Raw genomic sequence first — 15,950 nt, forward strand, 5'->3', positions numbered from 1 at the left:
CATCAGTCAGAAAACGGGTTCTAAAAATGGTTTATCTTCTCCTGTGCTGCTAAAGTACCATGATGCTGGCTGTTGGGGAATAATTAGAAGCAAAGCCAGTACTACTTCTAGTATTAAAATGTATTTCTTTGTGCTCTAGGTTTAGCTTCTATTCATATTACCAGACTTAATCTGCTGAAACTTGAAGTTCTCATTCTGGCTGTCGATTGTGTGGGCAAGAAGAAATGATGGAAAAAAAGAGCTTATTTTTCTTGGAAGTTTGGTCTTGTTTTGGAGCCTGATTTTATGGTATGGCACAACAGATGTTGTTGTGCTCCAGAACATGCTCATGCTATGGCTCTGCTCCCCTCCAGGTGGAAGGACATTCCTTACCACTAACCCTTGATGCCCACAGGCTGTAAGGGCACAGTTAATGTGCCTACCGAGCAGCTGGAGGGACTCTGGTGGCCATCTGGGCCACATGCTACAGCTGTGCTTCAGCTGGGGAAAGAGCATCTTTTGACAGGGTATGGCAGCAGGGACAGCCAAAGTGAACCTTACCAGATGTGCCAACATCATGAACAGCTGCACCTGCTCGGGCTCTGCTCCCCACCAAAAGCGATGGGCAGCTTCCATTGCTGGCTGTGCTCTGATTCTGGCTGCATGTGGGCAGCTGTGACACTGAAATGGGAACGAGCACCTGAGTCGACTCTGTCTTTGGGACATGTGGGCAATGCCTTAGGTCATGTCCAACCTGTGGCCCAACCCAGCCACTCCCCGGCCCATGCCATCATGATGGCAGTTCTGGTACAGGCTTTGACTACAGCAGCACGCAAGCTCTTGTTCATTGCTGGTGAAAAAGCACAGTTAATAGGGGGGTCTATAACAGTGTTTTGTAGCGGACAGTCTATCAAACAGTGTTATTGTGCTCTTTGTACCTGTTGTAGTTTCCCTGGAAATAAATAGGAGGCACTACTTTTGGAGCAGCCTAGATAATACATATGCGGCTCAAGAAAACTCCATACTCAGTGCAGCCCAGGCAAGCCCAAAAGTTGCCTTAGTTTGGGTGAAAAGAGACAGGCCACCTAACACACTGTCTTAGAATCACAGAAAAGAATCACAGAATCACTCAGGTTGGAAAAGACCTTAAAGATCATCAGTCCAACCATGATTCTAATCATACTACCCTAACTCTAACAACGCTCCGCTACATCATGTCCCTGAGCACCACATCCAAATGGTTTTTAAACACATCCAGGGATGGTGACTCAACCATCCCTGGGGAGTCTATTCCAGTGCTTAAAACCTTTTCTGTAACAAAGTTTTTCCTGATATCCAACCTAACCCTCCCGTGTCTGGAGGCTCCCCGTCACATGGGGCGGTGCTGCCTTTGAAGCCTTGGTAGGGAACAACTGTGAGGAAGTGAAGGCAAAGCTTTCCGCGGGGAACTTGAGAAACTGAAGAGCTCGCTAACAGTGTACACATCTGAAGCACTCAGCCAACAACCCAGCTCTGGCGTTTCCCCGCAAGCCCGCTCCCAACACCCCCAGCCCCGACACGGGGCTAGAGAAGGGGCTGCCGAGCCGAGCTGAGCCGAGCCTGGCCGGGCCGGGCGCTGCTGGGAAATGTAGTTCGTCTTGCCTTCCCGCCCACAACAATGGCCGCCCGCTGAGGTAGGGAGACGCGCTGTTGGGCCTTTCCCCACCGCCTTCTCCCGAGTCGGCGGGGCGGGGTGCGCAGCGGGCCGGCTGGGGCTCTACGGCGTAATACGGTACCCCCCCCCAGCACGGCCTGCCCCGCCGCCGCCGCCCCGTGGCCTGCCCGGCCCCGCGTGGGCCCTGGGGAGCGAGGCGAGCTGCGGGACGGCCCCAGGGGCTGCCTAGCGCTTTGGCAGCCGGGGCTGGGGTGATGATGGTCGCCATCAAAGGAGGAGCCTGCGATGTGCTGTTTGTGTTCTAGGGTGTTGGTTCGGTCAGGGTTTTATCCAGATGCCACCACTGATGCTTGCGTCTGCTCTGTGCTTTGCTTGACAGCATTTGGAACGTGCGAGGAGCTGCTGAAGGAATTGTTAATATTTCCATTGCAGCTTCGGCAGGTAGGTAAGCCTTACATATCTATGCTTCCATGTGCCTGGAGTTGGTGTTAGTTTGGGAATTACTGTATGATCGACACTGGTATGAACTGAGTGATTGCACAGGTCTTCCTACACAAGCAGGATGCAGAGCTGTTGGAGAGGGTCCAGGGTGAGTGCAAAGATGCTCAAAGGCCTGGAGTATCTCTTCAGTAAGGAAAATCTGAGGGCTTGTTCAGCCTGGAGAAGAGAAGGCTCCAGGGAGACCTCATTGCAGCCTTCCAGTGAAGGGAGCTTATAAACAGGAAGGAGACTGACTTTTTACATGGTCTGATAGTGATAGGACAAGGAGGAATGGCTTTAAGCTAAAAGAGAGGAGATTCAGGTTAGATGTCAGGGGGAAGTTCTTTCCTCAAAGGGCGGTGAGGTGCTGGCACAGCTGCCCAGAGAAGCTGTGGTGCCCCATCCCTGGAGGTGCTCAAGGCCAGGTTGGATGGGGCCCTGGGCAGCCTGAGCTGGTGAGGGGCAGCCCTGCCCACAGCAGGGGTTGGTGTGGGTAGGCTCCTTCCAAACCAAGCTTTTCTATAGTTCTGTGGAGTTTTGGCTGTTGTCTCATGAAAGCTCTAAAGGTCTGACTTTCTGACTTAATGTTACCATTGCATCCTATGGCAGTGGTTTGTGATGTATCTTAGCACAGCAGCTCTGGCTCACACATGCTGCAACTGTGTTTCTCTGTAGCCTTTGGGCTGTGCCATATTACTGTGTTTTTTCTCTGCCCAGTAGTCATCTTTTTCTTGAGGAAGAGGCATAATCATACCTTCGAGGTGTTAAGTGTGATACATGATGCTGCAGGTCTAGTGCAGTGGTAGATCTTCCAGTGACTGTCCAGGTGAGAAGTATGCATTTTGTTTCCTGAAAAATATGCAGCAAGAGACAGGTGGAATTAAACTCCTTCTGTAGCTCAGGAAATATTCAGCTATCACTCCATTTAAATACCTTGGTAGCTTGCTGCTTTCCAAGGCCTTCCAGCTGGTTAATTTTATAGCATCTCACAAAGCAGATAAGAAGTGCTCCAAAATCCCCAGTCAATAGAAAAATGTCTCAGGTCCCCTTCTGTAGAGTAGATGGAGTTATTAGTGGGTTGACTGAGAGTCTCAGCCAAGATGGCTTAAGTGGGATTGTGAGTTCCCAGTTGCCTGGTAGCAGTTTTCTGGAGTATGCAGCCCAGTCAATATTCTGCTGCTGCATAAGAAAACAATGGCGTTAGTAGCTGGGCTGTGATGTGGTCGCTGTGGTGGAGTACAGCTATAATTCAGTGGCTTGAGAGACTTGGATTCAATTCTGTGCTTCGCCACTGACTGGGGCCCAACTCTTCAGTCTGCATGGGGTGGTCTGTGTTGCACAACGTTGTTCAGAGATCTGGGGCTGGCATCATCTAAAAGCTAGCTCAGGGAATTGCTGCAACCCTCCTTGGGAGCTCATTAGCCCTGCTGAGGACACGAGCCTCTAGGGCTGTGTTGTGACCCTAACCACCAGCTCTGGACTCAGCAGACCTCACAGCATTCAGAACTGACAGAATCACTGGTCCAGTACTGAGGTGCAGCACAGGCAGACTCTCCTCCCTTTCCCTTCTGCAGTAGTTTGATCTGCTTAATGAAGGTCTGAGTGTAAATAGGGTAGTGATAGTGAAGAAAGCCACGGACGTGTGAGAGTGATGTCATTTTATCCCTGCCCTGCATAGGAGCTTATGAGTGTGTGATGGATAGATCATGACGTCTCCAACAGGGCTTCAGGCAGAGCTCCTGCTTTTTTCTCACGTGGCTCAGCATGAGATCTTGCTTGAATGTAGGTAACAGTGACCTTCTGTGGGGCCCGCACTCTGCTCGCAGAAGGGCTGTTTGTTAAGGGAACTTGCATTTTCTTGAGGAACGAACAATGCCTGACTGTGGATGTGTTTTGAACTCCTATCTTTGCCTTATCTGCCTCTGAAAAGGCAAACATGAAACTTCAGCTGCTTATTTGCCTGCTTGCTTTTAAGATATCACAACCTTGAAAGTACAGTGCATGAGCTTTTTACTTCTGAATTGGCAACATTAGCGCTAACAAGCATTGTTTTTCTGACGTGAAGTGAATCCTGCCATTTTTTTCTCCTTGCCCCATGCAGCTCCACTCATTATTTTTTTTCTGTCATGGGATTTCAACTGTCTTCAATAAGGTCTGCATCAGAATGGAGACCAGAAGACTCTAGAGGTGAAATTGAGAGAAGTGCTTGACTGCTGGAGGTTGGTGACATTGGGTGTGGGAATACAGGGAGCAGCAGCTTCGGCTTTTAGTTCTAGTCATAGAAGTCTCTGTAAGGACAGATCATCAGAAGTATCAGATCTCGCAGAAAGCATTTTGGACTGAAACACCACAGTTCAGAACAAAGGAAGGATTTCCTTATTTGCTTTGTGACTGCAGTACAACTACTCCTAGTGGATACAAATTCAGGCAGATTCATGCTTGCCTTTCAGCAGAGCAGAAATATTGAAGAAGCGTTGTGCTGAATGTTTAGGTAATTGACTTGCAAACAAGCATTTGCAGGAGTGCACGCTGCAATATGCATTATATGCTGATTCTCACCCTGCAGTCAGACCCCGCAGATGGGCTCACATCACATTTGCTGAGTCTAGAACTTTTTCTGTACATAAAAATCTCTAAGCTCCATTTTGAGCTTCATATGCCAGATGCTAGCATGTTTTTGAATAGCTGAATTCATGCCTCTTTACAGCATGTCACAAAACTGCTTCCAACTGAAGCACAGAATTTAGGAGAAGAATGAGGACTGTATAGTGATGAAGCCCCCACCAAAGTCAGGATGAGGATACAAACCCCAGTTGGGCAGTTCAGTCCCTCCGCATCAGGCCAGGGTTGTATAACTTGGATTTCACTGAGAAGCACATGGTTTAGTGGGCATGGTGGTGATAGGTTGACAGTTAAACTAGATGATCTTAGTGGTCTTTTCCAGCCTTAATGATTCTGTGATTCCATGACTGTACACCAAGAATCACCTCTGATGGGTGATATTGGCTGTGCCCAGCTGACAGGGGTCTTTACGTTGTAATATTTGCTGAAATTCTGGAGGAAACATCAGAAGTTGTAATGCCTTTTTTGGAGAGAGGTGAAACACTACTGTCTTGTTAGTTCACAGCTAACCTGGCATTTTATCAACAGGAGAAGGGAGCTACACAACTAAGGATCAACAGTAAATACTGGATGATGAGTTGGCTGCATCATAGCTTAGATACAGTTAGATCTTGCTAGCAGCAGCTGACCTCACAGGTTCTGCTGTTCCTGAATCTGTTCCAGTGGGATATAATCCTGGAACATCCTGCAGTGTGTGCAGAGCTGTGTAGTATTGGACAAGCTGCCATCTCCAAGCTGGCCAATGCGCCTCTCAGGACTTCTTTGAGAGGACGAGTCTATGGATAGACAGGAGAGCTTCCCTGAGCAGTTAAGGATGGCCAGCTCTCATGCTGGTGCTGGGCCAAGAGAGCCCTGCTGCTGTCATCTCAGCCACATGCAGTAGCTTGGGTCAGGGGTATATGTCCTTTGCTCACTGATGTCTGCATGCTGGACATGACAAACCCTGGGAGGTGTTTTCTTCTCCTTTCTCTCTGCAGGCAATCTGTTGCTTTTTGTGATCTGAACTTACACTCCTTGCTCAGTGGGTCAGTTGAGTTAAGTAACTTACATGGAATAAGGGGGGAAAAGGAAAGCATGCCATTCTCAGCCCAGGCAATGGCAAGGGGTGAAGCACAGGAGCACCAGGAAAGCAGGAGAGCACACCATGCATGGAATCAGTCTGTTCTGACAGACCCTCCCAGTCTCTGCTTGGGGTCTCCTGTGGTGTCCCCCCATGACAATGCTTTCAGGGCAGATTCTGCTAGTGGAGACCTTTTGCAGCTGATGGGGGGGAGGGGAGAAGAAAGGGGATATGTCTTAGGTGGAGAAACGTGGGTAGCTGTGAAGAAGCCATCTGAACAGCTCAGGAGCAGCAGGAACATTTACTTGACTCTCTGTTTTCATTATGAAAACAAGCCACAAACAGCTGTTGTGGTATGGTGGTGATTTGTTCCGCCCAGCTGCCAGTAAAGGTTTGGACTAAACTGTTGGCCTTCTTCCTTCTCTCCAACAGTCACTCTGTTGTTACACCTACAGGAGATCCCCTGAGGCAGTCAAGCAGGAAAGTGCCAAATTTGAAATCCAGCAGCTGAAACAGCATCAGCACTGGTGGAGCAGCAGCAGAGACCAAATGGCAGCATTGCAGCTGTGTGCTGCAGCCTTCAGTATCCCCTGAGCATTTCCAAGTCCCAAAATTCAGTTCTGAAATGTATATTGGCCACCTGAGGGATTTGCTGCCTGGTTGGTTCACTTAGGTGTTATGGGCTGTACAGAAAAATTAATGTGTTAGCAAATGAGAGAAAACTGATGCAAATGATGCTGTGTCATAGAATCTCAAAAAGATTTGGGTTAGAAGGGACCTCAGAGCCTACCCAACCCCTGCCCTGGGCAGGGCTGCCCCCCCACCAGCTCAGGCTGCCCAGGGCCCCATCCAACCTGGCTTTGAGTGCCTCCAGGGATGGGGAGAATCCATTAGGCTTTGAACAAGGCAGATAGGCTTGAAATCCACAAGATGGCACTTCTGGGTGCTGTTTGTCCGCCACATCTGAGACATCAGTGAGGTAGCTTGGAGTGCACACGTGCCTTTGAAAGTAGCCAGTGCTTTGTTTTTGATTGGGCAGCTGCTGAGATCTGCTATGTACAGTGAAAGCACAGCCTCCCCTCTCTGCAAGTGTGGCACCTGCCTGGGCCCATCAAACCCCTGTCCTTCAGTAGCACCCTGCATGGATGTTGCTCCTGTCATTCAGCTCCAAAAAGGCACGCATTGGTCATTGCTGAGCCTCGTGGCACAGATATCCTGCCAGGCACTGAACTGCAGATGAGCCTGTCAGAGAGGTACGTGGTAGACGTGCTGAATAGAAACAGATGGGCTAATTCTTTTTAAATTTCCATTTCTTCAAGATGCTTCTGCCCTGGATTGTGCCTTTAGAAGTGTGACACTCATCGGTGCTGGACACAGCCTGCTTCAGAACAGGCATTATCAGCCTTCAGCCAAGATGGTGGCATTTAACTTGAAGGTAAGGATGTTTCATGGTCATATAAGAGTGAACTTCTGGTCTTTGAAGGAGATGGGTTTAAGATGTGGTTGGGTGAGTCTTGTGTTAAAGTTGCTTCTCTTGTCTAGGTGATGGCTTCACTGCTACACTGTACCTCAGGCTCAGAGGGCTTGCAGGTTGGGACCTCGTACATTGAACCTCTCCTCTGGCTTTCCTCTTTCTAGGCTTTTCTCAGGCTATTCTCTCCTCAGCTCTTCTCCTTACCAAAGTGTGGTTTCTCTGCTTTATCTTTTAGGGCATCAAGGCCATAAGCATAAGGGTACATATGTAAGGCTCAGAAATGTTTGAGCCTTGTTCACTACCAATTATAACTTGTTCAGTTAGTCTGTTTATCATAAAAGTAGTGCTAACCACAGGCCTTGGCTTTGCCTTTCCACAGAGCAGAGCTGTGGTTTAAAGATATTGCCAGTAAAAATGATGTTTTCTGCAGAATTGGGTTGAAGTGGCCAGATGTCAAAGGTAACATGCAGCTTGCATAGAGGAGTGCTATAAGAACCCACTTGAGCTCTCATTTGCAGACTTTAAGGGGGCATGCTAATGGAGTATGAGTACAAGGCTTTTTTAAATATAGTATTTAAACAATGGGCAAACAACTTTATGAGGTGCTGGAAGGCCTTCTGAAGTTACAAGGGGCTACTGGGATACTTGCTATGGGAGGATTTAAGCTGTGAACCTGCTGTGCATCACTGAAAGGCCAGACTGATCCTGCTGGCCAAGTGGCTCTTTGAAACAGGGTATTGGGAAGCTTGTGTACCTTCAGTATCATTCTGAAATTGACATCTCTCACTGAGTGCCTCTGCAGTTCTCATTGTATTTTAGTTTACAGTGTTAACCGTTTGCATTTTATTTTCCGCTCCATATGCACTTAGAGTAGTGTGCTTTAGTAACATTGAAATGTGTTGTGCAATTTTATTGGCTTCAGACATTAAAAACTACTGAAACTGAAGCATTGTAGGCTATGTGCTTTTTATATCTTTTGTGGCATTCATCTATACTTAATAGTATAGACCTGGCAAATTGCGGAACTCTCTTGGATTAAAATTTCTAAGTGGACAAAAGTGTATTCAGGTATTGTATCTGATAGCTAATATGCATGCTTCCATCACTCCTATCAAAATTGTTCAGATGCACTTCACCTTTTATAAGCATCCTAAGGTACTCAATTCTTTCCCTTTTTTAACTCTGGGTTGTGCCAATATTACATCCGCAGTAAAGACAACAAAAGCAAGAAAGACCCGTACAAGGGAGTTTCATATATAAACTCAAGTAAAGTTAATTGGATTTTGGCCTTTTCCCTGGACAATCTGCCTAGTTTAAAATTCCCTACAGAAAAAAAGTTTGAACAGAAGAACATTACCATTGCTTTGAATAATGCCATTGTTGGAAGAAGCTGTATAGCATCCCTGTAGATTAATTTTTAATTGTCCAAGCGTTCCAGTAACCGCTTAAATATATTGTTTTTTATTACAGGCTTTGGAGAATTTCCCATTGCTGATGTACATCTTGGCAGCTAAAACGTTGATTCTTTGCTTAGCATTTGCTGGAGTTAAAATGTACCAGAGTAAAAAAATTGAAGAAAAATTGAAGAGGGAACGTGAAGAGAAATTGAAAAGAGAAGCAGAGAAGAAGGGTGATTAAGGAATCTCTCAGGTATATAATTCATTTGACATCCTGGTATTTCATATTGGCATTGCCATATTAATCCCATTATATTTTGGCTTCAGTACATTTGGGCTGTGTGTTTAGAAGTATCACCATTATCTGAGTTATTCGGTATGTGTCTCCTGTGATGCTTCACTGTATTTGCACACCCATACCATGCCCGTTCTTTGTAAGAAATGAAGTTAGTACTAGACAACTTCTCAGCCACTGTTTGGGGTTTTGGAGATCTTAGCACAATATTCCTTTTCTGTTCTTAATTTCCTTGAATTTTGTATGCCCAACCAGTTGCACAGAAAGTCCTGATACAAAAAGAAATCATTAAAGTTGGGCAAAAACTGCATGAGAGGCGTGCCAGACTGGATGATGTAATAAGGTTCCTTGGCCTTAAGTCACATTGAAAAGAATCTCCAATTCCATGTTAGTTAAATACACGACAAGTTGCTGATAGTTTAGCTTGAAGGGCCAAATCTCATGCTGTGAAGCTTCCCAAGGTAATAAAACTGCTTCAGGTTATACATCCATCATATATACTTCACTGAGAAAAAGTAGACGTCTACATAAATTTAAAAAAAAAAAGCAAAATGAACATTGAAAGTATAGTAAAGTTTTAGTTTTTCATTTGCCATGTGCTAAATTCCTTCCCAGTATCTTCAAAGCTTAAGCAATTGTTGGATCAAGTCTGTTAGCCAAATGAGTGTGGTCTAGTGCTAAGATTATACTGCCCGAGTTTTTGGTGTGTGATTTATGTATCAATTCATTTCACATTTCTCTGTTCTGCAGCAAAATGGGAATTCTATTCCTGCCTGCCCTTTGTAAACTCAGTGGGAGTTCGCTATAACAATGTTGCACTTTATTAAACTAGAAAACTAACTTTCTCCTTTTGAGGTCATCACCTCACATATGAAGATGGTTTCAGTTTTTAGAAATGTTTACTAGTTTTGATTTCAAACCTATCACTTTTGTTTCTTGCAACAGAAATTGGAAATTGTGACTAGAAATGGGGCCAGAAAATAACCATGGGAACAGAGTGTTTCATTCGCGAAGGGAAAACAAGAAATACAGAGGTGTTTTTCAGGCTCCTGCTTACATCATATTGAGGATTTGTGCCTGTGCAGACTTGTACCATTTTAAATTTTTATTTTAAATTGGTCCAGGTAGCTACTGGAACATGCTGTGAGAATACTTCTTTCAGTTTATGCTGAATAAGTCAGAGTAAGTTATATAGAGTTTTAGTGCTAAACAAATGAGAGGTGGGCACAAGGGCAAGCTGCCCTGCAAGTGAGCATGGCTGCTACTTTTAATGAGGAGACTTTACTGTGCTCTGTGTTCGGCCCCAGGGAGTTCTGCCTGGCAAAGGCTGTAGCCCGGAGGATTGCTGCACCAGGATAAGCTCATCCCACAAGACCTCGTGGTTTGGCATGTGACGTTGACCTTGTTGAATGACTGACATTAAAGCAAATCTGACTGAAGTCCTCTTAGTCACCCATTGTGGCCCACCAGAGGCCAAGTCTTTCCTAAATTCTGCCATTTCTCGGACTGTCAGCACGTCTTTTTATAATGGGATTGCGAGAAGGGGTGACTTCTCCTGCCCTAAAAATGTTCTCCCGTGTCAGCACTGCAGAGCTGTGATTAGCTCCGATTGCAGCCTGCCACGTGGGCAGGCAGATTTAGTCCATGTGCTGCTAGCATATCATGCCTGCTGTTCTCACTGCTGTTTCCCCACCCTGCAGATTCTGTGACACTTGGCAGCTTGCTTGGATTCCTTTCCTGGGAGAACGAAGGCTTCCTGTAGATGAAGGATGTGTCGAAGGAATAAAACCCTCCAGAGTAACATTCACTTAAATTGTATCTCAACTTTTTGTATGTACAGCAAAATATCTAAGCTTCTATTTATGCAATAAAGAAAACATTTGTAAAAAAAAATAACGACCTTGGTTACTGCTTACTTAAATGCTACAGTTAGAGCTGCAGAGGAGGCAGTTTTTAAAGATTAGCTGCAAGGAGGAGGCTGATTTTAAAAAGAAAACACTGAGTCCATCATGGGTGTATGCAGGGTTCATGGTCAGACAGAAGTAATTGGGGACGTCTCTGTGCAGCTTCTTCAAGCAACTGCAGGGGTACAAACATGAGGCTTGTGGGCTCTCTATTGGATCCAAATGAAAAAAGCAAAGATAGGAACTTCTCAGGGTGGTCTTTTTCAAACCCTTTCCCATACCTAGCACTTACTTAAGTGTAAAGCAAATCATAGCATCGGTATGAAAACCTTTTGGAAGTTTAATACAAGGAGGTTTCTTGTGTTTTGCTTTGGGTAGTGTCTGAGGGCTGTGTATGGCTCTCTGTTTACTACTTGGCCTAGAAAATAGAGACAATTTAATTACCATTACTAGCCATTCCTGCATGCTCAATAACTTGAAGTCTTAAAGAGTAAGCGCACTCAGTCATGGTAAGTTAGTCAACAGAATAGGTGGTTTGCACATAAACAAAACCTTAGGAATGTGCAGCAGTGGTAACAGGTATGTTTACCTTCACGTTTCCTTTATAAAGCACTTCTAGATCCTTGTGTTTTCTGGAAGTGAAGGTGAATGTGAAATGTGAGTGGAGTGGAAGGAAGAATATAGGAGAAGACTTGGGAGCCCAGAGGTTGTGGGAGGCCCCTAGAATGGCTCGCTCCTGCCCTCTCCCTGTGGCTACAGGCTGAGGTGCTTGGTGTGGTCATGTAAGCATGTACTGCCGCAGTGTGTGTGTCACAAGTATTATCTGGCAATGCATGCAGCTGATACTCAGAGAGCTTTTAGTGCAGTGGAGTTACTCACCATGAACTGTGGTGATCTGTAAAATCTCACCGTACATGCAGTCACCTTGGTGACCAGAGAATGTAAGGATTACAGAAGCCTGTTCCTGGAAGAGAACAGTAATTTTCCTATGGCAGCTTCAGGATTATCTGCCTGAGGAATTCTTAGTGTCATTGCAAATCTGCAGTTTTCCTCTACTGTCTCAGCAGTCATCTGTGTATGCAAACATGGAATTGAATAGTAATTTAATTAAATGGCTCTGCGGTGTTCAGTGAGAACAGAGTCTCCTAACCACTTCCATTAAACAGCTATTGAGGGAAACACACCAAGAAGTTTAGCTAAGCCACATACCCAAACTGTACCAGGAAATTGTCAGGCCTGCGCGGTGTCTACCAGCATCAGAAGTAAGTAATGTGTTGACTCTGTGCAGTCTGGGATTGCCTTTAAGTATTGGCCTCACTTTTGATTTTTTTAGAGTCTCAGCCAATAGTAGATTTTTCTAGACCAATAGTTAGAATGTGTTATTAATTGGAAGTGAGGGATTCTCCCTTTCAGTACAGCTCCTCTATAAGCAGAATCAAAGGGACATGATCTCCCTTTAAAGCAAGTCATACAGCATCAAAGCAACTGGGCTTCATTTAGAAGCCCAGAAAGAAATGAAGACTGGTGTTAAAGCCTGAGGGGGCATAGCTTGCTAAACATATGCAAGAAAGCAATTAACACGAGTAGTCCTTCTTTTTGTTTCTCAATTGAACATGGGCAAAAAGCACCTGTGAGTCTCCTCAGAAGTCCTCTACATCACTAGCTCTTTGCATCTCCAGGTAGCTCAGAAAAAAACTCTTTGTATATTTAAGACTTCAAATTTGTTCCAATCTGGCTGTTTTTTCCCTTAGCTTCAGAGCAGCAATATGGCATAGAAAATCCCTGGAGGCTGTAATGGGTCTCATAGCAGGCTGATATTCCTGGAGGTTCCAAAATACGATACCAAACCTGTTTCCAAATCTGAACCAATTTCTCTTCTCCAGTATATCTGGGTGGACATTTGATCTATGCTACGAAGGCCATCTGGGAAGGAGAACACACCTGTATTTTCCTTCACTGGGTAGGTTGCAGCAGATCTCTTTACCCTTGGGCATTGTATGTGCCACAGTAGCAGCCTTGAAGACGAAAATATGCTGACACTGGGGGGAGACAGCAGCTCAAATTTGTTTCAGTTTTCTGTTCAGAAGACAGCCGAGGACCTCAAAACCTGTTTCTTTTTTTACTGAAGGAAGAGTTATGTGACTAGTCCAGACGAATTTAGAAGAGGAATAGAGAATTTGATTCTATTGAGTTTCTTCAAGCGAGAGGAAGCAGCAAGAAGAGCCTTGAAGCGCACAGCAGGGAATAAACAGGGTTCCCTTGTAGATGTTCCTAACCCAGAAAGCCAGCCAGGTCACACTCTTTTTGTGCCTGCAGAACTACAAATTCACTGCTTCTTTGCCTGTTCCACTAAATTATGCCCTTTTAAAAGGCACTCATGTTGTACAGACTGGCAACTTAACCTTAGCCAGCACCTCATTTGCACAGGCCTTTGACTGTTGGATGTTGTCATCGTCACTACTGCCAAGTGTTGAAGATGACTGAGAAATGGTTTAAGCTGCTAGTGTTTGCACCTTTAGATTTTATTCTACTGACATGAAGGCCGTGTGTTTTTAAACAAAAGATGAAATCCTTGCACAGTAATAAAGAAATTATCAGAATTTTAAGGAAACCTTAAACATGGAACAGACTTTGAGAGGGCATAAATGGCTGCTGGAATGAATAGGGCTCTTCCAGCTTGAAGGAGCTTCATGGTTGGCTGTAGTCCTTGAAGTGAGGTGAACAAGTATTCAGTGGGACTGTTTTCTTATTACCTATGTTAGACATTCTTTAAAAGTAAGTCAGCTTGATTTTAGTGCCACTTAACACTTTCAGTGTGAAAGCCATGACTCTTTCACCCAAACTGCAACATCAGCGGTGCTGGGGGAGACAGAACTTTCTCAAGCAGTGCCCAGGGGCAGGAGAGGTTGCTGTCCTGCTTGTTGTCTAAAAGCAAGACAAGACAGGCTATTTCCTTGTGTCGTGTGGAGTTCTTCATTTCTGTGTTAGGTCTAGTGGGTACAGCTCATGCACAGTGGCAGAGCCTGCCATACTGATAAAGTTATACAATGCCTTCTTAAAATAGGGTTTGCCAACTAAGAAAACTGCACTGATCTCAAGCAATTTTGCTTCAAGGCAGTGAGCTAAATAATTTTCAGGTCTCAGACTACCAGCTCCAAGAACCTTTTGCTATTTCCAGCATTTCCTTCCTCAGTTTTCCTCTTGGGGATCAGCTATTCCAGCTGTTTTGTATTGCCTTTCTTACTGAAGGCACTGTGAATTGTCTATCTAGCTTTGAATCCTTTGCAGTTCTCCTTGGATCCCAACTCTTGCCTGTGACACACAGACAGTGCCTTTACCAATCTGCTGACTCTTAACCTACCCTGCCCAAAGAGGAGCACTGCTACATGCCCTCACATCACCCTTTCTAGCTCAAACATGGAAGAAACCTGTAGATTAGAGAGACTGATGCCTCTGATGGGGTTTCAGTCTTCACCAGGCCCAGTTTCACAGCCTCTCCAGATCTGCTTCCTAAGACACATCTACTTGTTGCATCCTCTCCCTACTTATTAACTGCTTACAACCCTCCGTCTTCAAGTTTAGGGAGAAGATGATAGAACTCACATGAAGAACCTGATTGCCCTGTGGTAGCACGGTGTCTGACACGCTCCTGATCACATGGAAAATAAACTAGGCAGTGTGGCCATGTGAGTGTAAAATCTGCTGCATTCGTGTATGGAGACAGTTCAGATAACATTTCTGGAACTCGTGTTTACATCCCCCCTCAGAAAGGTGCCAGAAGCCATTTTCAGATGGGACAGCTATAAGTGGCCACCTGGTTTGGGGACTCGGTGGTGGCTGCATGCTTTGTACACAGCGCACATCATTCCACAGCTTGGCTTTGACTATTCAAGCTGGTTCATCTTGGCTACCAAAGCAAGCTCAGTGTACCATCTAGTCTCATCTGGACCTTGACTGGCATATGTGTGTATCAAACTTCTATCATGGGTATAATCAGAGCACCAGCTGCTCCTTTTCCATGTTGTGATAGGGATACCTGATAGTGGCCAGAATAGTTATCCCCATAGTAATGGATTCCTCATATGTTCCTGTAGAGAAAAGAATTGTTTGGGCACAAATAAGTGATTAGGCATGTATTCATGTGCATCTCCATATGGCATCAATTTCTCCCTCTTTGAGTCTGATAAAAGAGCTATTGAAAATGTCTGTGTGTAATGGCATCAAAGGCTATGCCTCCCTTTGAGATTAGTTCCAATCTGACCAAAGACTTTTGAGATGGCTGTCATAGAGCAAAGAATGTACATGGTTGCTTCCTTTCAGTCACTAGAAACACAATATAGATGACTGTCTTTTTTTACTAACCTTTTTTGTTTTGGCAGGTTTGTTCTGTTTGTATGGCACTTTCCAAGGTCCATGACTCTTTTGATTTACTATGACTCATATTCCTCTGGCCTTATCACTAATTAGCAGAAGTTTATTTCTAGCCAACTAGAAATGTCAGGCACTGTCAGTTAAGAGGTGTTTAAGTCATATAAATGAGCCTTGTGTGTATTTGTCTTCTAAAGCAGTTTTTTTTTTTTTCTTTTGCTTTTCTTACATGGAGTGTTGCTGCATTCTTCCTCCTTTCTTTATCCCATCATTACATCCTCCACATTGGCCTCCTTAGGCTCTTGGCCTAAAAGCATCTGCCCTGTCAGTGTTTGGGGTTGCAGCATGCTACTAGTATAGTGGACTTATAAAACTGTGTTAAGCTAATCTTTGCAGGCCTGCTTCATAGACTGGAAGAAAATAGATGGTTTTTTTCCATGAAGATGAGTCTTGGAAAAGCATTTAGAAGTAATTAGTCAATGAGACATCATGAAAATGCAGGTGATTTGCATTCCGGCTAGCTTAGAGCAGAGGGACATCTGTTATAGCTTCCTCATCAACATATGCATTTGCATCTGCCTCTCCTCTTTATGCAAAGATACTTTAATCATTTTATTCTAGTGGTGCATTTCAATCAAGTCGGGAGAGGGAACGAAGACATTTGTTTTGACATATTGAAATGGTCAAACATACTGGGCCTCACCACAACAGCTACTG

At 44.9% G+C, this 15,950-nt stretch overlaps 1 protein-coding gene across 3 annotated transcripts; it reads left to right on the plus strand.

Annotated features, from left to right (window-relative positions):
* The first annotated feature begins 1,392 nt into the window (after positions 1-1,392).
* SMIM11 (small integral membrane protein 11) lies at positions 1,393-10,846 on the plus strand. Of its 3 annotated transcripts, XM_031612501.2 has the most exons (5): positions 1,454-1,652; positions 2,013-2,074; positions 7,115-7,230; positions 8,740-8,919; positions 10,662-10,846. In XM_031612501.2, the coding sequence occupies exons 3-4, from the start codon at positions 7,210-7,212 to the stop codon at positions 8,905-8,907; spliced, it is 189 nt and encodes a 62-aa protein (XP_031468361.2). In that variant the 5' UTR covers positions 1,454-1,652; positions 2,013-2,074; positions 7,115-7,209; the 3' UTR covers positions 8,908-8,919; positions 10,662-10,846. The 3 variants fall into 3 exon arrangements, with proteins under 3 accessions (XP_089978372.1, XP_031468361.2, XP_089978366.1); XM_090122246.1 differs by lacking the exon at positions 2,013-2,074 and having other exon boundaries at positions 1,393-1,652; XM_090122240.1 differs by lacking the exon at positions 1,454-1,652 and having other exon boundaries at positions 1,674-2,078.
* Positions 10,847-15,950: the final 5,104 nt, after the last annotated feature.

This window comes from Phasianus colchicus, chromosome 1 (genome assembly GCF_987193195.1).
Source record: "Phasianus colchicus chromosome 1, bPhaCol1.hap1.1, whole genome shotgun sequence".
NCBI lineage: Eukaryota > Metazoa > Chordata > Aves > Galliformes > Phasianidae > Phasianus > Phasianus colchicus.